General features: G+C 39.5%; 1 protein-coding gene across 6 annotated transcripts in view; it reads left to right on the plus strand.

Annotated features, from left to right (window-relative positions):
• ZNF521 (zinc finger protein 521) overlaps positions 1–26,258 on the plus strand; it is a 317,050-nt gene that overhangs the window by 20,041 nt on the left and 270,751 nt on the right. For all 6 annotated transcript variants that reach the window (XM_066352804.1, XM_066352798.1, XM_066352802.1 and 3 more), the window contains one exon: positions 10,323–10,502. Coding sequence is in view for 5 of the 6 variants with exons in the window: in XM_066352798.1 (XP_066208895.1) it covers positions 10,323–10,502 (180 nt within the window). In the remaining variant the exon portion in view is untranslated. The remainder of the gene's footprint in view (positions 1–10,322; positions 10,503–26,258) is intronic.

Below are 26,258 nucleotides of genomic sequence, written 5' to 3' on the forward strand. Positions count from 1 at the left end.
TAGAGAAACCAGTACTTATATATCTAGATGTTAAAATTATTCTTCCATAATATTTTTGTTATGTAAAATGGAAGAAAGTGTCCATGAGGCTTGGTGTAAGATGGAGCAGAGGGATATAGAAGTTGGCTTTCTTTGTTTTGTAGACAATTAGGGACTATACAAGATTCAGATGTGTCAACAGCCCCTTCATAATAAACCGGCAGCATTGGACATGAAGGTATCAGAGTGGTTAGAAGAGTGGAAAGTCTCAAATATGGCCGCCAGTTTTATGACAAAAAGTCTCCCCAAACCAAACAGAACAAAACAACAAATGACAAGAAGATATTGGGTAGTTCACTGTAAATTCCTCATTTAGAAAAGTCTTTGGTAGGATATTTTTTTTCCTAATTTTTAAGTTAGTTACATGATTTGAGTTCCTGACCCCATTTTAATCTTCTTCCAGTCTAATATTTGTCTTGTTGACTTGTCATCATTCTCTGTGCTTCCTACTCTACTTACTTCCACAAAAAGGCTCTTTAAAATAAATGTTTTAATATATTTATTTGGGTTTTGGATTATTTGAAGTAGTCTAGTATTAATATTTTGTCTTGTGAAAAGGATTGTGAGCCACAGGTAGAATCATGTCAGTAACAATGATTAATGCTTTTGTGTGTGTGTGTGTGTGTGTGTGTGTGTGTGTATTTTTCCGAAGTTAGAAGCCGGGAGGCAGTCAGACAGACTCCCGCATGCACCCAACCTGGATCCACCTGGCATGCCCACCAGGGGGCGATGCTCTGCCCATCTGGGGTGCTGCTCCCATGCGGCCGGAGCCATTTTAGTGCCTGAGGCAGAGGCCATGGAGCTATCCTCAGCTAAGTGTAAAAGATGCCGGGGCCAACTTTACTCCAGTGGATCTTTGGCTGTGAGAGGGGAAGAGAGAGATAGAGAGGAAGGAGAAGGGAAAGGGTGGAGAAGCAGATGGGTGCTTCGCCTGTGTGCCCTGTCCGGGAATCGAATGTGGGACTTCCTCACGCCAGGCCGACGTTCTACCGCTGAGCCAACTGTCCAGGGCTGGTCAATACTTTTTTTTTTAAATAAAAAGATGGAATAAAGAGATAGTGAAATCAATATCTTTTTATTTTTACTCAAATTTTGCATTTATTTTTTCTTTGGCTTTGTTTGTGTTTGAAATATGACTAAAGTAAAAGGAATATGACCAAAAACCTCCTAAGTCCTAAGAATTGTAATTAGGGCTCTTTTAAATCTCTCGTACTAGATTAAAATATTATCTGGTATAATTGTGTACTTCATCCAGTCTTTGTCCAGCTTGACTTTGTTAGGATTCTGGATGAAAGAGGAAATCTGGGTATGAAAACAGTGAGAAAAGTAAGTCATAAGCCTTGATTAATATGCCTATTTAATTTAAAAAGCTTTTTTTATTGATTGATTTTAGAAGAGAGGGGAGAGAGAGAAATATTGATTTGTTGTTCCACTTATTTATGCACTCACTAGTTGACTTTATGTATCCTGCAGCCTTGGCATATGTGGACAATGCTCCAGTCAACGGAGCTACTCAGCCAGGGTAATACACCTATTGAAAACCAAGACAGCAAGTTCATCTCTAGGCATGGCACTACCACGCCCAATGCCTGTCAACCAGTGAGACGGCTCCTCCCCTTCTTACACCAGCAGCAGTCGTTACGCCCTCTAGATCCTGCTTCGGTAGTGGCTCCCCATCACTTGTATTCTTTCCTCCATGTAATAGCCTCCAGACAAAGCTCCTTGCTTCCAGGTCTGGTTTCTTGCCACTTCATCCTCTCAATTACCAGTAGGGCATCTTTCTAAGATGTAAACAAGATTGGTCCTCTCCTTTAACTCCTTCAATGACTTCTCATAGTACTGAGGTTAACGTTTGAACAGAACACGGTAGTTCTTCCGTGATCCAGCCTGGTCCCTGCCACTGCTCCCCTTTCTTTGCACTCCACCCAGTGCCCCTCATTTGAATAGCACAGAAGAACCTGCACTCCTAGAAGGCATCAGGTTATTTTACGCATCTGTGCCTGTACATACGTTTCCTCTGTTTAGAGAGCCATTTTCTACTTGTCCTCAGTGCTATCCATCTTTTACACTTAGCTCAGGCTTCCCTTCTTTGGTAAAAATTTCCTGCTCTGCTCCATCTGATTTAAATGCCTCTTGTCTGTGGGTTCCTGCATCTGAGTACTTCTCCTGCCTTCTGCAGTCATTGATTTATTCATCCATCTCTCCTCCTGCACTGCTGCTTGCCAGCCCTTCTCATGTCGTGGCATAGGCAGATAAATGATAAGTTTTGAATGACACACTTGGGTAAATGGAGAGGCAACAGGGCTGCAGTTTCCAGTCACCTCAAGCTGTTCCTGGGTACTTCAAAGACTGAAAGGGTCAATATCCTTTAATATCGGAACCCACTTTTGACCCACAGGTTGAGCATCAGCGGAGTCTTAGATCAGCAATTTTCAACCAGTGTGCCACAAGAATTTTTAAAACATGCAATACCTCATAATTTCATGAGAGATACTGACCTCTTTTCCCTTTATATTGTCACATAAAAATATGACAACAGCCAACATAACAGTAGCTATCCTGTGTGAATGCCCTGTTCTTTTTTTATTATTAAGTGAGAAGTGGGGAGGCAGAGAGACAGACTCCCACATGTGCCCCTACCAGGGTCCACTTAGCAGCAAGCCCCCTATGTGATGATGCTGTGCCCATCTGGGGCTGTTGTTCCGTTGCTCAGCACCCAAGCTATTTTAGCACCTGAGGCGAGGCCATGGAGCCATCCTCAGTGCCCAGGCCAACTTGCTCCAACTGAGCCATGACTGCAGGAGAAGAGAGAGAGAGAGAGAGAGAGGGAGAGGGGGAGGGGGAGGGGTAGAGAAGCAGATGTTTGCTTTCCCTGTGTTCCCTGACTGGGAATCGAACCCAGGACATCCACACACCAGGCTGACACTTTACCAACTGGCCAGGGCCTGAATGCCCTATCTTGAACCATAAATATGTATGTAGGTCATATAATAGAGTTGCATCTTCTTCGTTATGTCACATAATAAGGTTGCATCTGATTGGTTAATTCTTCTTTTATTCATTTTTAGAGAGGAGAGAGAGAGGGAGAGAGAGACACAGAGAGGGAGAGAGGGAGACAGAGAAGGAGAGAGAGGAGAGAGAGACAGAGAGAGAGAAGGGGGGAGGAGCTGGAAGCTTCAACTCCCATATGTGCCTTGACCAGGCAAGCCCAGGGTTTCGAACCAGCGACCTCAGCATTTCCAGGTCGACGCTTTATCCACTGCGCCACCACAGGTCAGGCATGGTTGGTTAATAATTGTATTAGAAATCCTTATATACGATATAGGCAACTGATTTTTTTAAAAAGTCACTTTGGAGCAAAAAGGGTAGGTTATTACTACTATTATTATTATTTTGTAAATAAAAATTTATTCCCCTTTCTTTTTTTAGATTGGCAAAAATTTTTTTTGATGTGCCGCAGAATTTTAGTAATTAGTTGATGTGTGCCATGAGATGAAAAAAGTTGAAAATCACTGGTCTTAGACTTGCCATCTCCAGGGCCTTAGCCAAATGCCTATTGCTGCATAGGTGCTCAGTAAATGCTTATTGAATTTGTGAGTAGGCAGCCATGGTAATTCAGTTTGAAGGTTAAATGACTTTAAGGCAGGAGTGTGCATATAAATAATGCTTTATGTGAATGTTGGAGTGCTAAAATAGTTTTCTTTCCAAATTTCATATTAAAGATAAAGAGGAAGTGGAAGAGCGTCAGCCTGGCGTGCGGAAGTCCCGGGTTCGATTCCCGGCCAGGGCACACAGGAGAAATGCCCATCTGCTCTCCACCCCTCCCCCTCTCCTTCCTCTCTGTCTCTCTCTTCCCCTCCCGCAACCGAGGCTCTACTGGAGCAAAAGATGGCCAGGGCGCTGGGGATGGCTCCTTGGCCTCTGCCCCAGGCACTAGAGTGGCTCTGGTCGCCACAGAGTGACGCCCCGGAGGGGCAGAGCATCACCCCCTGGTGGGCAGAGCATCGCCCCCTGGTGGGCGTGCCGGTGGATCCCGGTCGGGCGCATGCGGGAGTCTGTCTGACTGCCTCCCCATTTCCAGCTTCAGAAAAATACAAAAAAAAAAAAAGATAAAGAGGAACTAAATAGAAGAAATTTGGGTTCTGATTAGAAGAGGAAACTTTTTATCTGGTTCCAGAAAGTGTGTGTGTGTGTGTGTGTGTGTGTGTTTAACCTCCCCCAAGGCTAATTTATTAACTTCCACTCAGCATCCTTCTACAAGGAATTTCACTGTAGATAGAAGAGAGGTAATGAATTTATGTTGGCATGTTCTCCCTGATAATAGTGCATCTGCGATACTTCTCTTTGGTCTTCAAGGACCATGATATACCTGTATAACAAACAAATGAAAGCACAGACATTCTAAACTTCCACACTGTGATTTTGTTCAATAGAGAGACATTTCTTTCCATCTGAGATTTTTATAGACAAAGGAAAGAACAAATTCATGAAAAAGGTTTTTTGAGTTCTTTTTCTTTATTTTTTTTCCCTGTGAAACAATTTAATGACTTTCAGAGAGTAGACTGGATAGAAAATAAACATTGCAGAGAAAATAAAAAGAGCACTTTTTCGTCCTTGACCATATGAACTCTTTGGAGCCGTTGGGTCCAGCCAGGCCCCTGCCTGGGATTGCTGTCATTGTCCTGCCCACGTGTGGGATGCTCATTCTTAGTCACCCCACCAATTGCTTTTGGTTTTGTTTTGTTTGTTTGTTTACTTTTTCTTGACAGTAGGAAAAAAATGAGACAGCAGACCAGCAGGCGGGTGTGGGCCAGACGGCTGCACAGTCTGGTAATGCTGCATTCCTTCAATAGAGCCTGCTTGCCATTTTATAACAGTGTGCAATTTATTTTCCCTAAATCTGTTTTCATCTTAGGGGATTTCAAGTTAGAATGCACATCAAGAGCCCAGAAAGCACAAAATAATGATCCCGCCCTTTGGTTTTTGAAAACTAGGAAGGCTTTGTGCTTCTTGTTAACTCTTTGTAGCCTGAAGGTAACTTTTCCTGTATTCTTGAGAAGTATAAAGATAAATCAGTGAATGTGATTTAAACACACTTATAGGGGCGGAGTGCTTTTAAATAAGCTTTGCTCTAAACAGATAGCATCTGATTTTCTTTTTAAGCACAGGACGTCTAAGTATGTCACCCTACCCTGAAGGTTAGTTGAGTGGACACATGTGAATTTTACATACAATAATAGACGATTAGTAATTATTTGGTCAAATTTAGTTGTTAACCTGAAGTGCATCGTTTATAGTGATTTGGGGAGATTTGTTCAAGCTTAGAACATGTTTGTTTACATTTTATTTGTTTACTTATTCATCACAGAGTTCCTGAAAATAAGACATGGGTTTTAATGCTCTTTCTTATTTTCAGAAGCAATCCTTGGAGGAAAGAACTTAAAGAGCTTCTAAAGTAACAGAAACATTATATTTGTACTAGTCTAGTCGTCATGTAACATTGGGTCCACTTTTTCTTGAACATTTATTTTCTGTAGTTTTAGGTAATTGAGAATCTGGAGGTCATGGCCAGCGCAAGGAAGGCAGGACTTGTTTGATTTGGCTTTTTTAAAAGGCAGCATGCATTTTTTAGTTGATGGTTTCTTGAACCTAACTGGCACTGCGAGGGTGGATTTTACATTGAGTAATTAATGCCATGGTTGTGAAACTTGGTGAAAAAGTGGCTATGACCAGAGAACAAACTGTTAGGAAATGGTCCAGTTTTAAGTTTGCGTGTGTGTGTGTGTGTGTGTGTGTGTGTGTGTGTGTGTGTAAGAAGAGTATTTTGAGTTCATTCATCTCTTGCCAATCTTAGTTGTTAAGTAATCTTGCATTCCTATTTACATCATCCTCAGAATCTGGTGTGTCTGCTACTCTCATAAAAACCGACTCTGGTTTTTAAGGTAGGGCTTCAGGGTTGGAATGAACCAGGAAAAGCCTCATTTATATCTCCTGAAAGAAGGACAGAGGGCCTGCTCTGTGTACTGGCTGCCAGAAATTTTTATAGTAATACTTTGTATCTAGGCTCTGGCTCTTACCATTAAATGTACTTTTTATAAAGTACCAAGTTATAAATGTAGTGCAGCTACGGCATATTAATCTTACTGCAGAGATTTAATGAGGCAGTTGTTTTGCGATGGACACTGTTGGGAGCAGAGAGCGACAGAGTTTTACTTCACCACTGAGCTGCAGAAATATTCCTTGCCTGGTAATAATTATAACCACATGATCTCTTAGTTTCTCTTTCTTTTGCCAGTGCTTTTCCATGCAAAAGTGGCTTGGAAGGAGGTCCATTTGTAGGCAGTGAAATGGATTGGAAATTGGTCTGTTTTCTCAATGGTTTGACATTTTCGCTTTGATCAGGCGCGGGATCCTTGTTGCACAAGGAGAAATATGTAAGATGAGTTTCAAGAATACAGACAGTCTTTGCCAGTCCACTGAGATGGCTTTTAGATATTCATTACTTTTACTTGACTTTTATATAGGTTATAAAAAGTAAATGTGGTGAAACCTCATTTTTACATGGACAGAATAGAATTTCTGCTGGTTGGCCTTCAACTGATCCCACACTTGAAATTAATTGAAGTCCAGGGTTTATGGCCTCCAACACTTTTAAGCCAGTGCAATTTTTCATTTTCCCCAAAGTTGTAATTTTATTAAACCAAGTTATAGTAATAACAACCCTTACGAAGAGGAGGATGAGAAGAAAAGAACCACCTGCCAGAGAACACAATAAGGAGAAAAGCAGTTTTCTTTTAAATTTCCATTTATAAGTAATGCTAGCAAAATTGGAAACAGAAGAGCTGCCCTTTATTTTTGTAATAATAATTGTGTCTTTGTTCCAAAATTAAGCCTTTTATCCAGGTCAGGACACTATAAATCCAGTGCTTCATAGCCCCCTTTTGAAGGGATCAGTCAGAAAGCTGACTGTGCAGATGAAATCACTGTGATGGATGTAATGCATTTGGGGGCATCCACTGGGCAAGGGACGGAGAGCAGTGCCTGCAGTTGCAATGGAGTTTCTAGCACCAGTGCAGGCGGCGTGTGGATATTTAAAAGCATTGTCCTTAATCGGGTTTATAGCACAACAATAGAGTGGGAAGAACAGTTGTTCCTCTTGCAGTGGTGTTGGGGGCGGGGCAGTACTTCCAGGCATGGACCTTGTATTTATAACCCCTTAGGTTGAAGGCAGAGGTTTGAATGGCTAGCAGAGTAATACAATTATTTTTTATGATTGGATCTCAAAGGACTTTATAAAAACTACATAACTAAGGTCATGCACAATTATTGAAGTGTAGCCACCTGTGGGAAAGAAATGGTTGACAATGTAAGCTTTCTAGAATCTTCCTGCATCCCCTAACATTGGGAACAGAAACCCGTAACACCAATAAGCATGTCTTTGAATGGGCAAGAAAGAATTCTTCATGTAAATGGAGACTAGACAGAAACATACTTCCAAGGAGAGAGACTGAGATTCCGGCACTCATTACACTGAGGCATCACAGGCTGTAATCGCACCCACCCCCCAGAGGGTCCCTCTTAAGTGGTGACCTAAAAACAAATTCACCAGTTGGCTGGAGCATGCATCCTAAAGTTGCAGCACAAGTGAATAAGCTTGACTGACTTCGGTCCCTGAAGGGTTCTATCTGTAAATGCAGAAGTGGAAACAAAACATTTTTTATTGGTGTTAAAATGACCCTCATTTTAATAACTAGCCACGGTGTCAGAAGCGTGGCCTGCAGTCCTTCTTGAGCTTTTAAGAGCTAAACCATCGTATATGCATTCCTGTTTGTTTGATGTTTTTGATATTAGATTCGTGAAAAGTGTCCATATTACTGAATAATAAGGGAGGCGAGTTCTTCATCGTTTTTCAATGCGTACTACTTAAAGTATTCAGAGTGTCTCCTTATTTAAAAACAAACAAGCCTGCAAACTTGATGTGTAGCATTTAAATAATGGTATTAAAATTCAGACCTAGTGCGCGCATTTCCCTGAGTGCTGTCAGTTTTATGAGGAACTGGAAACTCATGCTAAACAACGAAGAGTATTTAGTGTGTGCATGTTGCCTTCCGACAAGTATTTAATGGTGTGGGGGCCAATTTGCCATAATTAGGGCAGTTATTTATTTTCCCGAATTACTGTCTATTTTGGCAGTACTTTACCACTTGGTTTTAGTTTGTTGGTGATCTTTGAACCATCACCCATGTGTGGCGTCTGTAGCTGCAGATGAAACATTTGAAACCAGCAGTCAATTATGGTGGATCATATAGTGTCGATTTTGGAAAATGCAGTTGTGTAAGATGCTTTTTAATTTGGAGGTACCTAGTCTATTCCTGTTTACAGAAAAAATACCAGCGAAGGACTTTTTAACGTATCGTTCTTTTCCTTCTTTACCTTCTCATCATCACTAAATAATATTTACTAAGCACTCACCTGGACACGATGCTGTACTGGGCAAAGTACAAGACAAACGAAAAAGATCCTGTGATTAGTCTGCCGGGGATGAGCAGCCTAAACCCCTGGATGTTGAAATGGGCACTGTGTAGAGCGTTGAGATAATAATTTTCCAGGTGGCAAAACAACCCAAATTACCAATTTACTTAAACACTGTGTCCTCTTTTTTTTAAACAAACAAACAACACTACTTGCTTTTTGAGATAGGAATTCTGCCTTTTTTCATAAACCCCAGAGGTTATTATATATGTTGGATGTGAGTTGATTTTGGCATACGTGAGTCATTTGCAGAGTGGTGACATAGTTAAGGTTATAGCAGACGTGAAGAAAGGCTTTGGAACTACAGCCAGCAGAAAGGGAGCCCAGTTCCTTGTAGAAGTCAGGTTCCTAGGTGCGTGTCACATGCGAGAGAGCAGAACACACTTGCAGACACTCACTGACTCTTCTAAGAAATCGGGACTGATTTGGTTTCTGTGAATTCTTGGTTGTAGCATTTCAAATAATCCTCCCGTATTAATAAAAAGTCTGACTACGGATAATGTGTTATTACATATTTCTTAGGTATTCTGATACAGCTCTTTTGTAACTATTTCATTAACTATATTTTGAGACATAATTTATTTCTGACTTTGGAGGGCTTTATGCTATTAGAAATTAATGTCTTCTAAATTAAATCATCGATTACATTTTCCTAATTACCCCTAATGAGGCATATTCTCATTGTCCCTCCCCAAGCTTTGTTTTCCTGCATGGAGGAGAAGTGACGCCCTGAAGTTTGGGGTACTTCTCTAAAATACGTCAAAGGACCGCATAACGAATCGAAAAGTATTTAAGTATTTTTCAAGCTTTAACTGAAAACACTACTTTTAAACTCTCTTTTAAAGCAAAGCTCTCTAAAAGGCTAAGAGTAGCACATGTTTTGAAAGAGGAGAATGGGAAAAGGGCTGCCTGGTGGAGGAGGAAAGAAAAACTTCCAGTCATCACAAACTGAAAAACTTTGGGGAAGACTCACTTTTGATTCTTCTGTCATTCCCCACTGCTGTATGTGTGGCATGCTTAGGCTTAGAATGGAACTGATTTTAGTTTTCCCATTCTTAGCTTTTGATGTGGATCATGCCAACGAATGTTATTGATTTGCTTATAATTTACAATTGTTTTTTTTGGATATTTTGTTTCACTTTTTGCTGACTTGAAAAAATAAGAGACATACCGATATATACTTATACTTGAATTTGTGTTTGTAAGAGTGTTTTGCTGTGTGTAGAGCTTATTTTGCTATCGGTGTCTAGCAAATAATGGGGTAACTGTCTGTTTTGACGAGTTTATAAGTAAAGGTCAATTTCATGCCTATGGTCATTAACTAAACTTATTTTAGACTTTTGGCTAATTCTGGTAATTTTCTGTGAAGAAGTATATTTAGCAGAAAAGGAATTCATTCTTACACACAGTGTTTTTTCCCCCCCTTTCCATTGGAGACTGTTTAATTTTAAAAATGATTTATCTCTTTCTCTCTCTTAAAGCAAAACTCTCTAAAAGGCTAAGAGTGGCACATTTTTTGAAAGAGGAGAATGGGAAAAGGGGTGCATGGTGGAGGAGGAGAGAAAAACTTCCAGTCATCACAAACAAAAAAAGTTTAGGGAAGACTCACTTTTGATTCTTCTGTTATAAAAGCCGCAATCAAACCCTCCCATTGCAGCCTCAGGGAAAATTGGGTTACTGTTTTTTTGGTAGCAAAAAGTTTAAAGAAACTGTCTTTAAACCCTATACTTACAATCTTGTTTTTTTTTCAGACCCCAACTGTAAACTTGAAGACAAGACTGAAGATGGGGAGGCAATAGACTGTAAGAAGAGGCCGGAAGACGGAGAGGAGTTGGAGGACGAGGCTGTGCACAGCTGCGACAGCTGCCTGCAGGTGTTCGAGTCACTGAGCGATATCACAGAACACAAGATTAATCAATGTCAGCTGGCAGGTAAACAATACTTATCACTTCTGGTCTTCTCATACTGTTCTAGTTCTGATTTTTTCAGTTTGTTCCTCATTTTTTTTCCTCTTCCAATTATTTTACTCCTACACTTGAATACCTAGGTAAGTCTAGAAGTGCTTTAGAAAGAATTCTAAAGATGGTGGTTTATAGCAAATTCACTGTCACCGTCCTTAGATTTTGAATTGTACCTAAATTTTAATAGTTAATGGACATATTTGAGTTTCCATTTTTTAAGAAAAATTACAGCGATACCATCTAGGTGCTGACGTTGAGTGGCAAAACTAAAGTTTAAAAATACCTTCTGAATATCTTTTTCAGAGAAATTTAGCATGCATCCGTTTATTTTACTTTACATATCATCTCCTCAAAGGCAAGCTTCCCTGATCCTTCCCTGCCTGAGTTCGGTACCTTTTTGTGTTCCCATAGTCAGATGCTTATTCCTGAATATCCCAGTGTGCACTGCAGGTGTGAACCCCATCTCCCTCATTAGACTGCAAGGTCACGGACGGCGGGAACTGCGTCTTGTTTATCGTTGTGCTCCCTCAGCCTTTGGCGCACAGTAGGCAGTCACCAAGGTTTTAGTGGCGACTCTGCTCTGCCATTCACGGGAAGAAATAGATTTAAAATGACAAGAAACATGACGTGTTCAATTTAATGGTTGGAGAAACCGTAAACTCAGTTTACCAAATTTCTACTCTTTAAAAATACATCCTATGAGAATGTGCTCTATGAGACTAGGTGGGGTATGTAGATACTGTTTTTTAGGTTTATGCTATTTTTCTTTTGCTATTTGAAGCTGACACTGCTCGTGTGTGTGTGTGTGTGTGTGTGTGTGTGTGTGTGTGTGTGTGTGTAGCTCTCTTTCTCGCTTGATCTTATTTTCCTAGCACAAATACTCTTCAATTAACCATGGGTAGGGAATGTATTTACTAGACAAGATTGTTCTTCGACTGTTGTCTACAGAATATTAACATTTTTGTAAGATTTCAATAGGTGTTCTTTTTTAACCAGATTTCCTGACAGAGATTATTGCGGAAATGTTGGATTATATCCAGTTAAATAGGGTTCTTTATTAAAGTGAACTGTGGCTCTTCCAGCAGTGAGTAGGTTAAATAGGCCCATAGACTCTTCTTTTTTTCAAAAAACCCATTATCATTTTTGGAACATAAGTATGAGGATTGATGCTGTTTATATAAACATTGGCCATATACGTGTTTTTAGTGGTTTTAGTAACTTATTTTGATACAATCCAAATTTATAGAAAATTGCAAAAATAATACATCTAATTCCCGTAATACTATTTACCTGATTCTCAGTTGTCACATTTTACCCCATTTGCTTTATCATTCATTGTCTCTTTCTCTTTCATCATTTTTCTTTCTTAATCATTTGAGAGAAGGTTGCCGGTATCATACCCTTCTAAACATATCCTGTATATTTCCTAAGAACAGATACATTCTTACATGACCACAGCACACTTACCGAATCAGGATGGGAAACACTTACTATAGAATACCAGCATCTTCTCCACCGTCAATATTTAAATTTCAGCAGTTATTACAGAGGTGTCCTTTAGAGCTAGGTTTTTTGTTCTCATCTAGGACAAGGATCATTCATCATTCAATTGTCGTGTCTCTTTTGTTTCCTTTCACCTGAGATGATATCACTTTGTCTTTCTTGATGAGTACGTGCGAGCTCTTCAGAGAATGCCCATCTGTATTTGGGTTTGTGGGACGTTTCCCATGATTACATTCAGGTTATACACTTCCACGTGCATCATCAGATCAGGAAGTTTGTGATGTTGACTTGTCCCAAGTTGATAATGTTAACACCGAATAATTGTTTAAGGTGGTATCCACTAACTTTCTCTATTCTAAGTTCTTTTCCCTTTGAAAATAATAAGTAATATATGGGAAGATACTTGGAAACTATGTAAATATTCTCATTCTATACAATATCTATTTTTAACTCCGTATTTTTTGTGTTTATTAATTGGCCTCTTGTTACAATATCCTTTCTTTTTTATTTATTTTTTTACTCATATCACCACGGGCTTTTGAATTTTTATTCTATTCATTGGATCATAATTCATTACTATCAATATTTTGATGCCCAGATTGCCCCAAATTTAGTCAATAGGAGCCCTTTCAAGCTGGATTCAGTATCATTTTAATATCTCCATCATTATTTGAGGACTTATTTAGTTTCTGTTTTTGTCCCAGTTGTGTAATAAGCCTTTTTTCTAAGCAGCCCTGGTTCTTTTAAAGGATAAAAATATTTTGAAACCAAAATGTGGGCACCATGTATGCTTATTGCTACAAGTATATCAGTTCTAGACCCTCTTAGTAGACAGAATTAGGAAATGTATATGTATATCTAATGTACACATAGTTTGTAAATTGCATATATATACAAATATATACACATAAAATATTTTTCTCCCTCTTAAAAGAATTGTATTTATTCCAACACTTCAGGTATGTTTCAGTCTTTTTCCTTTTCATGTGTGTTACTCCCTTCTTTAGTGGTGGGAAATCTAGCTTCCACCATCTTTAATATGTTTACTCATTTTCTTGAGTCTAGAATACACATTAAATAGTTTCAGAATTGTTTACGCCTATCATCATGATAAGCAGACCAACTAGAGTTTAATAGTTGTGTATAATTATGTATGCTATAGTTTTTAATGTAACATTTACACACAGTGAAATTTATGAATTGTAAATGAACAATATAATGAATTTTGACAAAATACGTACACCTGTGTTACATTTCTCTTAAGATAATTTCTTCCATTCTAGAAATCACGCAGTATGGACTCTTTTGGTGTCCAGCTTCTTTGGTTCAGCATAATGTCTGCAAGATTCATGCATGTTGTGCATGTGTTGCTTTATTTATTGCTGAGTAGTATTCTATCATATGACTATATCATAATTTGTTTTTGATCTTGTTAGATATTGTGGTCATTTTTAGTTTTTGGTTATTATGAGTCAAGTTGTTGACAACCTTTTTATACAGATATTTTGGTAGACATATATTTTATTTCTCTTAAGTTAATAAGTAGGAATGGAAATGTTGGGTTAGGGGTATAGGGTGTGGTTTGTAAACTTCTGTTGAATATAAGTCTTAACTGTATGGAAACTTCTGGACCTTTTCCACTCCTACTAGCAATGTCTGCACATTCAGTTGTGCATCTTTGCTAATACTTGGGTTGTCAGTCTTTTTAATTTTAGCATTTTATTGGTTGTATATAGTTATTGTTTGAGGATTCATTTGCATTTTCTGGCTCACATATATTTAATGGACTTTATTTAATGCATTTTTTTCCTCAGAATGCATACTTTTTGGAAAATTCCACTAAGAGCAGGAGATTAGTCCAATTCTTTTTTCAGTGGAACAGTTTGAACTTTAAAGGAAGCTTTAGTGATGTAGAGTCAACACAAACATTAGGGTAAAGGCATGGGAACTTGGCTGACAAGCCAGTATATACTATGGTCACGACAAATCTTACCTAAGGTGCCTGGCCAGGTGGTGGCGCAGCAGCTATAGCATCGAACTGGGACATGGAGGACCCAGGTTCAAAACCCCAAGCTCGCCAGCTTGAGTGTAGGCTCATCTGGTTTGAGCAAAGCTCACCAGCTTGAACCCAAGGTTGCTAGCTTGAGCTAGGGGTCACTCGGTCTGCTGTATCCCCCCTCCCCCAGTCAGGGCACATATGAGAAAGCAATCAATGAACAATTAAGGTGCCGTAAGGAAGAATTGATGCTTCTCATCTCTCTCTCTTCCTGTCTGTCTGTCCCTATATGTCTCTCTCTGTCACACACACAAAAAAATCTTACCTAAGGTAAAAGTACCTTATTGCTCATGTGAAAGGTGAACTTTAAAATTCAAATAATGGTGGGATCTTAATAACATTATACGAAGTGAAATAAGTAAATCAGAAAAAACCAGGAACTGCATTATTCCATACGTAGGTGGGACATTAAAGTGAGACTAGCCCTGGCCGGTTGGCTCAGCGGTAGAGTGTTGGCCTGGCGTGCGGGGGGCCCGGGTTCGATTCCCAGCCAGGGCACATAGGAGAAGCGCCCATTTGCTTCTCCACCCCCCCTCCTTCCTCTTTGTCTCTCTCTTCCCCTCCCGCAGCCAAGGCTCCATTGGAGCAAAGATGGCCCAGGCGCTGGGGATGGCTCCTTGGCCTCTGCCCCAGGCGCTAGAGTGGCTCTGGTCGCGGCAGAGCGACGCCCCGGAGTGGCAGAGCATCGCCCTTGGTGGGCGTGCTGGGTGGATCCTGGTCGGGCGCATGCGGAAGTCTGTCTGACTGTCTCTCCCCGTTTCCAGCTTCAGAAAAATACAAAAAAAATAATGAGACTAAGAGACATTGATAAGAGTGTGGTGGTTACCCGGGGGGGGGGGGGGGAGGGGAGAGGGAAAGGGAAAGGGGGAGGGGCACAAAGAAAACTAGATAGAAGGTGACAGAGGACAATCTGACTTTGGGTGATGGGTATGCAACATAATTGAACGACAAGATAACCTGGACATGTTATCTTTGGATATATGTGTCCTGATTTATTGATGTCACCCCATTAAAAAATAATAATAATCATTTTAAAAAAACCTTCAAATTCTACGTGGTATATACTCTTTATTGAGTTTCTGCCATATAGTTATTTATATGTTCGGCTCTATGAAACAGAAGCAAAAAAATTATTTCTTTACTTTATTATATAATATCTATTTATATACTACACAACTTTGATATCAGTACAGAAAATGCTGAATTTTTAGCACATGTTATGGTGAGGATATTTATGGGTTGAATATTGTTTTGCTTCAAAAATAAAAAAAACTCTAATAAAACATTTGATTTAATTGATCTTAAGCTTTCTAAAAGCAGGGAATCTAGTCTGTGCTCACATATCACATTTGAATCAAAGGCAGGAAAGTAAAGGCTCATTTGTGCCTTAGACACATTTCAGGAAAGGTAAACCTGCTGGTCTTGGTCCTATTTGTTGTTCAGGGTGACTTCTTACAGAGGGTGGCAGGTTGATGAGGGGCGCAGAGGCAGAGGATCAGGGAGAGAGCAGAGAGGAAGGAGCAGAACCAGAGTCCATTCACCTTTGTTGAAGGTGTTAAACTTGAAACTTGAATTGGCCAAGGGTCTAATCTGGAAAAGATGAAAGCCTCTGGAAGCATTTTAATTAAAAAAAGTAACATGATACTTTTTACCTTCTTCCTTGGTTACAATCTTTAAATGTAAGTTTAGGAGGTCCAGGTCATCCAATTTTTGTTTCCTGCTGCTTGAGTAAACTCTTTTCTTTAGAAAAAAGATTTGAAATGATAGATTTCAGATAGCGAGAGGAAGGGAAAGAGAGAGAGGGGGACTCATATATTCGTGGTTACAGTTAGTTGTGCTTGTCATTTCCTATGTGTGCCCTGACTAGGGATGGAACCCACAACCTTGGTCTGTCAGGATGACACTCTAACAGACGGAGCTGACTGTCTAGGACTGAGTTAATTCTTTTCTTTAAAAAAAACTTTTTATTAATTTTAATGGGGTGACATTGATCAATCAGGGTACATAGGTTCAGAGAAAACATCTCCAGGTTATTTTGACATTTGATTATGTTGCATACCCATCACCCAAAGTAAAATTGTCTTCCATCTCCTTCTATCTGGTTTTCTTTGTGCCCCTCCTCTCCTCCCACCTTCTCACTTCCCCCCCTAAACACTGCACTCTTGTCCATGTCCCTGAATCTCATTTTTATGTCCCACCTATGTATGGAATTATATAGTTCTTAGTTTTTTCTGATTGACTTAGTTCACTCAGTATAATGTTATCAAGGTCCATCCATGTTGTTGTAAATGATCCGATGTCATCATTTCTTATGGCTGAGTAGTATTCCATAGTATATATGTACCACATCTTCTTTATCCAATCATTTATTGAAGGGCTTTTTGGTTGTTTCCAAGTCTTGCCCACTGTGAACAATGCTTCAATGAACATGGGGCTGCATGTGTCTTTATGTACCAGTGTTTTTGAGTGTTGGGGTATATACCCAGTAGAGGGATTGTTGGGTCATATGGTAGTTCTATTTTTAATTTTTTGAGGAACCACCATACTTTCTTCCATAATGGTTGTACTACTTTACATTCCTACCAACAGTGGATGAGGGTTCCTTTTTCTCCACATCCTCTCCAACACTTGCTATTACTTGTCTTGTTGATAATAGCTAATCTAACAGGTGTGAGGTGGTATCTCATTGCCGTTTTGATTTGCATTTCTCTAATAGCTAATGAAGATGAGCATCTTTTCATATATCTGTTGGTCATTTGTATTTCTTCCTGGGAGAAGTGTCTGTTCATGTCCTCTTCCCATTTTTTTTATTGGGTTGTTTGCTTGTGTGTTGTTGAGTTTTATGAGTTCTTTGTATATTTTGGATATTAGGCCCTTATCTGTGCTATTGTTTGAAAATATCATCTCCCATTCAGTTGGCTGTACTTTATGAATTTGACTCCAAAGGCAAAGAAAGTGAAGGCAAAGATAAATAAATGGACTACATCAGGCTAATTCTTTTCTTAATGGTTTTTCTTTTCTTCCTTCTTCCTCTTCCTCCTCCTCCTCCTCCTCCTCCTCCTCCTCCTCCTCCTCCTCCTCCTTCTTCTTCTTCTTCTTCTTCTGATGGATGAAGTGCTAGTTTAGAAAAGGAGGATAATTCTAGTTTTCTTTTTTTCCTCTGAGTTTTCCTCTTACTTTCATGATTCTTTTTCCTTCTTTTTGTCCTTTAACTCACTCATCTGGCCTATTTGTATCTTACCTAATTTTCCTGATTCCTGTTCTTCTTCAGCATATTAATCTGTCTGTTGTCCATATTGCTCCTCTTTACTTCTCCCTGTTTTAGAGTCTGCTGCTGCTCTTTCAACTTGTTTTCTTTGCCCCTCAGGGCCTCCCTTTCCCTTTCATTAACCTTGAAGTCTTTACCTACATGTTTGGTCCTCCTCCGCTAGGCCTTAGCCTGAAGACTTTCTGGTGAACAGTTTACATGAAGAAAGAGGGAGTTCTGAGTGGTGTACTGTCGGGTCAACTGTAGAGTAGAATCAGGAAGGGAAACTTAAAATTTGTTGTTTGCAAAAGAACAGGAGGGATGAGGATTCTAGAGTCTGACACATGTGGGAGGGATTCGGGGTGTTCTGCTGTCAGAGAACTGGTAGAAACCCTGCCTTGAGATTCCTCCCATCCTTGAAGAGAGAGTTTCTTGGTAACTGGAGATCTGTTCCTTTTTGGTCACTTTCATCCCCAAGGGTGAGGCACATTCCTAGAATAGTCTGCCTAGATGAAAACAGATTGACTCTGTATCAAAAGTCTTGAAATTCTGGTATAATCTCGCCAAATGAGCCCAGACTAGACCAGCCCTTAGGAAATGAAATGAAAATACGGAGCAAGATGATCAGTTCTGGAACCAGATGTGAAAGTCATCTTGTGGATGAGGTATGCCCCCAGGTCAGGTCATGAACAGTTATCAGTAACCTGTGCTCAACTCCTGTGAGCTCAGCAGACTCAGCAGGAAACCCAGAGATCTAAAGGCTTACACACACAATTCATGGAGTCTACTAGGGATGGGTGTTCTGGAAGGTGGGGTCTATTCTGAACAAGCATCATGATCTGGGAAAGAGCAAAATAGTCCCTAAGGATAGTAAGACAAAAGGTGGCTCTCACAAAGATGAGCTCTTTCTTTGTCTCCTGGTGTAGTTTTCCTCTAGTTTACAATTCAGCATGTGTTAGTAAGTTATGTTCATCCCTGCTTGAAGGAATAAGGGGGAAGGTGAGAGAAAACAAAAACTAAATCCCACTGTTCAGTCGTAGCAGTGGATGGAAGCCACCTGTCCAGCCCAAGCCTTGCTCTCTTTCCTGGAGTCTGGAGAAGGGAGGGAAATCAACACTCTAATGCTGTTGGGACTCTCTGATGCAGAAGACAGATTATCACAATATATATTTAAAGAAGGAAAAGCACAGAGAACCTCTCATTTTACTAATCCACAAACCCTATCATTTCTTGCCAATTCCCTCAGGGGGCGGGGAGGGCTGGAAGCCAGAGGGGTCTCATCACACTTCTCAACAAAGATTTAATAGCAGGGTGCTATGGGGAAGGCTGAGATTACGGGGACTTCATTATGCTTACAAAACCGAGTTAGAACTAGCTTTGTAAATCATCAAAACTAAGCTACACTTTACAGGATAAATGTGTAAAGTGCATTTAGTAATACCGTATGCTTATTGTTCTGAGTCATTTTTCACTTCTCTCCTGCTAATTTGCAAATTTGAGTTGTCTGTTAAGTGTTCTTTCGCATCATTAATGTAAATTGCTTGGGTGTAAATGCAGAAAGAAACTAAATAGCGTTGTATTCATTCTCAGTCCTCTGGCCTGTTGGTAAGATGAGCAGGTAGAGATACACGAGACCCCAAGGATGTTGCACTTTGGACAAACATGTTTGTGCACCAGATTTAAAAAGCCCTCATCTTATTTGTGACTCCTCTACACATATTACTGTACAGATTCATGGGGTTTTTTTTTAATATTTAAAAATTTTTTTTTACAGAGACAGAGAGAAAGAGTCAGAGGGATAGATAGGGACAGACAGACAGGAACGGAGAGATGAGAAGCTTCAATCATTAGTTTTTTGTTGCGCGTTGTGACACCTTAGTTGTTCATTGATTGCTTTCTCATATGTGCCTTGACTGTGGGGCTACAGCAGACTGAGTAACCCCATGCTCGAGCCAGAGACCTTGGGTCCAAGCTGGTGAGCTTTGCTCAAACCAGATGAGCCTGCACTCAAGCTGGCAACCTCGGGGTCTCGAACCTGGATCCTCCGCATCCCAGTCCCACGCTCTCTGCAGTGCGCCACCACCTGGTCAGGCAGATTCATGGTTTTGAGGAAAAGAAACTGAATTGATGAGTGGACTCCGTACATCAGAATGTACATAACGTATGCTCATTTAATTTATTTGAAAGCTTATAAAAGTTCCTGGAAGTTTCACACAGATTTTATGAACTAAATACTTTTAGATTTCTGGATTTGGGGGCAGAGGGGATAAAGAATTTTTTTTTTAAAGTGAAGGACTTTCTTTTTATTTTCAAATTAAAGACTGGTTGGTTCTACTTAAAAGCCAAGCACCACAAAAGCTAGTTCTGTTGGCAGCGGGAAGAAGGACATTGAGGGTCTGTGGAAAGAAGCATTATTTTTATAGAAGCCTATGGAAACTTTTTAGAATTATTTTGTTTTTTCCTTTTCAAATCATTATTTGAAATAAATTACATGAAATAAATGATACTTTAAGTTTTTAGTTTATATCAATTGCACTTAACGGCACTATTTTTATTTGCATCTTTCTATAATTTTCTGTTAATTCATTATTTGTACTTTGTTATTAACCTTTATTAATTATCTATTTCTATATTAGGCTTAAAGCACTGTATTTTTTTTCTGTTTCCCTCCATTTTGATCAAATTCTGGTTTCCTACTTAAAATACTTTCTCAGTTTTAGCCTACTTCCTCCTCCAACTCCTCCAGTCCCCCAATGCAGTTTTATGGCATTCACCATTGAGTCCCCAGCCCCTTCTCCACATACTTTTCCTGTTTTGGACCAGTGGTTTTCAAACTTTTTGATAAGAAATATTTAGTATATCTTTATGATATTTATGTATTAATACACTACATAGATACATGTATGATACAACATTCACATGAATAGATATTAAAAAAATAAAATAAAGGTGAAAGAAACAGGCTTTATAAAAAAGACTTTATTCATTTTAGAGAGGAGAGAGAGAGAGAGAGAGAGAGAGAGAGAGAGAGAGAAGGGAGAGGAGCAGGAAGCATCAACTCCCATATGTGCTTTGACCAGGCAAGCCCGGGATTTTGAACAGGCGACCTTGGCATTCCAGGTCAATGCTTTATTCACTGCACCACCACAGGTCAGGCACAAACAGGTTTTTAAAATAAATTTATGTTGTTTTAAAGTCCTGTCCAGATTTATTGTGATAATTTATTTGAATGGCTATGAGAAGTAAAGAAAAAGCCATCTCAAAAACCTCAAAGAGAGAACATATGATATTAAACTTCTTGATGAGGTTCATCAGTGGTGGATATAAATCCATATTTCAAGTGATTTTCCTGATAAGCTCAATCTTGTTTTACCAGTTTTTGGTCAAATCTGCTCCAATTATTTCTTTTTTGCCCCTCCTTTATAACGTGGATGACAAAGAACTTGATCGAGGAGTGAAAGGGCCAGATTAGCCATTTTCTTGTTGATTACTTGTTTTTGACTGTCAGTACCTTTTGCTCTTTCCTTGCAGGAAACTTTTTTTTAAGTGAGAGGAGGGGAGATAGACAGTATCCTGAATGCGCCCCAACTGGGATTCACCTAGCAACTCGTGTCTAGGGCTGATGTTTAGATCAACTGAACTATTTTGAGCACCTGAGGCTGATACTCAGACCATCTAGCTATCCTCAGCACCTGGGTCCACACTTGAACCAATTGAGCCACTGGTGCAAGAAGGGAAGTAAGAAAGGGGTGAGGGATGGGGAGAGAAGCAGATGGTCACTTCTCATGTGTGCCCTGACTGAGGAATCAAACTCTGGATTTCTGTATGCTGGGCCAATGTTCTATCCATTGAGTAAGCCAGCTAGAGCCACAGAAAACTTTTTTTAAATCACTTGTCAAAATTTGGGGAATTTGTGTAAATTAGTTTTCCTTCCTTCCTTCCTCCCTCCCCTCCTCCCTCCCTCCCTCAGTACCCCAGGGCCAGAGCCATGGCTGCAGGAGGATAAGAAAGAGAGACATAGAGAGTGAGACAGAGAGAGAAGGGGAGGGGTAGAGAAGCTAGTGGTTGCTTCTATTGTACTGTATGCCCTGACTGGGAATTGAACCCAGGACTTCCACACACAGGTCTGACTCTACTGCTGAGCCAACTGGCCAGGGCCTGCATTAGTTTAGTGAATATCAAATTAGATTAACCGGACTAGGTGGTGGCGCCGTGGATAGAGCATTGGACTGGGACGTGGAGGACCCAGGTTCTAAACCTCGAGGTCTCCAGCTTGAGTGTGTGCTCGTCTGGTTTGAACAAGGCTCACCAGCTTGAGTCCAAGGTTGCTGGCTTGAGTAAGAGGTCACTCAGTCTGCTATAGCCCCCTGGTGAAGGTATATATGAGAAAGCAATCAATGAACAACTAAGGTGTCACAGAGAAGACCTCTCATCTCTCTCCCTTCCTGTCTGTCTCTATCTGTCTCTCTCTCTGTCTCTCTCCATCTCTGTCACAAAACAAACAACCAGAAACCCCCATTAAATTAGATGATGCATACATCTGTTTCATTGGGCATGGTAGATGGACGACACTGTTTTGAGCCGTGGGAACTGGAAAAGGAAGGGAGCCCTGGCTGATGGGAGTCCTATTTATCTCCTCTCTTCCAGGAAAGGTCTGATTTGTTTCTGGATGGCTATTTATGGCTGGCATCTGTTCTGATGGTTTACTAAGTATTCAGGGTATCTTCTCTACCCTGGGATATGTACCCTGTATTTCAGAGACCACTGTTCTCGACTGCCACTTACTTCATCATGTGCAAAACAACTCAGTGAGCCTCTGTTCCTCTCAGTTTTAGGGAAAGTGTTGGGGCTGTGTGTGTCATTTCCTAGTCTGGCAGGATCCTAAATTCTTTTAGGCATTTATCAGAGAAAAAGCAGTCCTCCATAACTGATTCCAACTTCTGAGCTGTTGGCAGGCAGGGTAAACTCCTTTTCTGGTTTTAGAAGAGGGGTCAATTTAATACGTGCTTTAAAAGCTTTGTGATTTCCACATTGATTATACTGCAGCAGAAGTTTTTGATATTGATATCTAGTCTACCATTTCTTGATGTGTTTGTAAAATTTTATACCAAATATGGAGATAAAAGAGTCGTAATTTTTAAGCTTATTGTTTCCTCAAAGCTCATTGAATGCTTTGGGTATTGAGATTGGGATTTATACAAGAATTGTACCCCTGAGTTATGTTTTTCCACTATCAATGATGAGTTATTACACACATTAATTTATTAAAATGAAACATTTGGGGTGGTTGAAGGGATTAGTAATTTAAGAAATGTTTCTCTATCCTTTTTGATGTGCATTTCAAAATGAGATGTTTTTACTGTCAGCCTACTTTAAAACCTTGTGAATCACTAGAAAGCTACTAATTAAGAATGGAAAATTTCCAAAGGATGAAATTTCCTAGAAATAGAAAATAAATGGTGTATTTACTTTATTTTCTTACAAGTAAAACCTAAGCAGAGAATATTCTGTACATATAACTGTATTCACAAATAACCCGCTCCTTGATTAATGTGAGGTTTTTTTTGAAATGAATAGAATTCAGGAAGAAAATTGGCATCATTTGTGTATAAAAACTATTACATTTGGATGATGTCATATGTAACCACAGTTGTTTCAGATAAATGGTTTTTGCCTTACTTGTATAATTAATATTGAATGTATAATTATTTAATTCTGTGGCTTCAGGATTTATTTGCCCAAAATTAGAAATAAAATGTTAAGAACACAAACCATGGGAGAATATCTCCAAGAATTTCTACTGTATCCTTGATGGTCATTGATAGTAATTAAAGCTGTCAGTTTATCCCTGTGGAGAAGTGTAAAAATTATAAATGAAGGGTTGTATTTGGGGTGTGGAATCAGGAGAGCCTCTTTGGTGGGGAAGATGAATTAAACGGGACCGAACATTTTCTAGACCCTCTGCAGCCGTTCAGTCTGTCTTATAAGCAGGGCGGTGTTTCTCTACTTGGATACAGTCGTGTGCGCACAGCCTCTGCCACACGTAGCCTGTTATCAAACGTGAAATTCAGCGTGTTAAAACTTAAGATGTTGAATTTATTTTTACATTTCTGCATGACTGTACTTTAATTTTACATTACTTCTGTCGAGTAGTTGTGACCGATAGCTATCTACTTCCTTAAGTCGCTAGAGAAGCTCTTAGAAGTAGATGTTGCCCTAGCCTTTCTTTTTGTGCTACATGTCTGGCTGGGGATCCTGTCTTTGGGGAATGGCAGCAATGTCACAGAGATCTATGACCTCTTAATGGGCCTGGGAAAGGGGAGGCAGGAATCATTCTAGCACTGTGCCTCAGGGCTTCGTTCCTTTAAACTTCAAGGGATTGGACTGGAACTCTTCACTCCTCCTTTCTTTCAGCTTTACCTTCGGGGGAATGATCGATTGGAGGTGATTATTCCACAAACTCTGAACCCAGGTCCCTTCTTTGTTCCAACTGGAGCTTCTCAAAGTTTAAAGGGATTGTGTCTCCTGGGTGAATTGCAGAATGAATTTAAGTAGATTATTGGGTGGAACTCTTTGAACACACATTAAAAGTGCTAAAAAATATATATATTTGGGACAGAAGGAAATATTTGAAGCAAAAGGAAAGAGAAACAGTTGTTTCAGTATAATTATAATGTAATTGTATGGGGTATTTTTGAGCAAATGATTAGCTGTTACAATGTAGAACCATGGTAGTGCTTTCAAACCAAGAAAATAACAGGGTCAGTGCAATAAATGGACAAATGTGCAAAACCTAGATGGTGAGTAAGACCCTAATGGGACCGAAGATATCCATAAATGACTGGGTTGTGTATATCTTCTGTTAAGCACAGCAAGATTCTACTGATTGACAGCTTTTAGTTTTTTCTGACTTTGTTTAACAAACAACAACAAAAAGATGTAGACCTATTATTTTTTGCATGTGTGGTATACTTACCTGATGGGCACTGTAGACCATGTCAAGATTATAATTAATACCATATCAATGTAATATTTCCCTCCTTTAAAAAAAAATCTAATTCTTGGGCTCTACCTACCCACAGAGCAGTATTAGCTCCCCCTGGTGACTAAATAAAAATGTAGACAAGGATTATTAGGGTGATTAGCTTCCTTAATTTTAACCTTTAAATGCATAGTTAATATTAGGATGCACACACTGGACTATTTTACAAGAAAAATTCCAGTTAGTCTTCAGGAATGTCCATTTTCTTGTCTGTTTATCTACATAATGAAGGCTGGTCTGACTCTTTCATGTGTCTTTCTTGGAGTCGTGCTCGTTTTAATGATACCGGAGTTCTTGGTTTTCTAATGTGGGGGACAGTGGACAGAGGGTTGATATCCAGATCTGTAAACTGGGAGCTGATTACAAATGCAAAAAATAAAAAGAGTAGCTACCAATTTACCTATCTCTATTATTCTTGCAAAACTGACTTTCTATAAACAAAGTTATTACTATTAAAATGATTTAGAAGAAATCTTCTTTTAGGAAAAAACACTGGGATATATTCAAACAGTAAGATGTATTTTTGTTATTAAATCAAGAAAATATTTTTCATTTACGAATTATTTAGGTGTATATATCTTTACTTCTCAAACTACTTTTTAAATTTATTTTGAAATTAAATTGGATGAGGTGACATTGAACAATAAGGGTACCTAGGTTTCAGGTGAACATCTCTATAGCATTTGAACTGTTGATTGCATTGTGTGCCCATCACTCAGAGTCCAATCATTTTCTGTTACTGATTATTTGTCTCTCTTTACTCCCTCCCCCCACTCCCTCCCCTGTGTAACCATTTCACTTTTATCCCACTTACGTGGGATATGTATTTGTCCCTCTTTAACTTAACTCTTATAGTTTTCTAAAAAGTTTTTTCCCCAATCATAATTAAACGATCAGGTTGCCAGACTTCTGAGAATGCTTTTATAATCCTTTTGTAAGGAACCTTATCAAATCTGTCCTGTATTTTCTGTTTTTTATCTATAATTTTATTTTCTGTGCAGAGTATTTGCTTTTTCACTAGTGTTTTATACCGATTAGCAGAAAGCAGTGTTCGATAGCTATATGGATATGGTTTAGTATTTCATATTAAATATTATATATTATTATGTATTCTAAATAAAAGATTAACATCTTCTATGGGAGCTGACTTCTGAGTTGGTCTTCTGCTCCTTCTGGTCTTCTGGAACTTTCTGTGACTCAGCAGTCCCTGCCCCTTCTGTTCCCCTGGTACTTTCTGTGACTCAGCAGTCCCTGCCTTCCTTTGGCTTCGCTTCCTTCCTGGGCTTTGTTGTCCGCGTCGAGGCTTGACTGATTGCTGTGTGTTTTTGTTGTTGTTTCCCACCAAGCTACTTCTCTGTTTTGGGAGCCAAGGATTCAATTTTCTAAACACAACCATTTCTTAGTATTACCTTCTTTGGTCTGTGGAAATCTAACTGCAGCTCCTTCTGGAGTTGTTGATACTGTTTTGTCATTTGGCCTGAAGTGGCCACATGGTTAGCAATTTGCCCTCAATTTGTCTCTCCCTTCTTCCACTGTTTCCATGACTTCCTTCCTCAGGCACACTGCCTGCCCTCTGTGGTTCATTTGTCCCAGTGCCTCGCAGAAAGCAGAGGGCCATGCTTTGCTATAACTTTTGCTAGTGGTCACTCATAGGTATAACTTAAGTTGGTGCCCAATTAAATAGTAATAGCTTTCTTCTTGTGAAAAGCAATTCAAAACAGATAAGTGTTCATTAATCCAAATGTTATTCCATTGATTAGATGCTGCAGTTTGGCTTACTTATAATGAAAAGTGAATGGCACCATTTCTTGCTACGCTAAGAAGATGCAGAGGTAATGAAATGAATAGCACCTCTTAGGAGTTTTTTTCCCCCCAATA

The sequence above is a fragment of the Saccopteryx leptura genome, chromosome 11 (genome assembly GCF_036850995.1).
Source record: "Saccopteryx leptura isolate mSacLep1 chromosome 11, mSacLep1_pri_phased_curated, whole genome shotgun sequence".
Classification (NCBI taxonomy): Eukaryota; Metazoa; Chordata; class Mammalia; order Chiroptera; family Emballonuridae; genus Saccopteryx; species Saccopteryx leptura.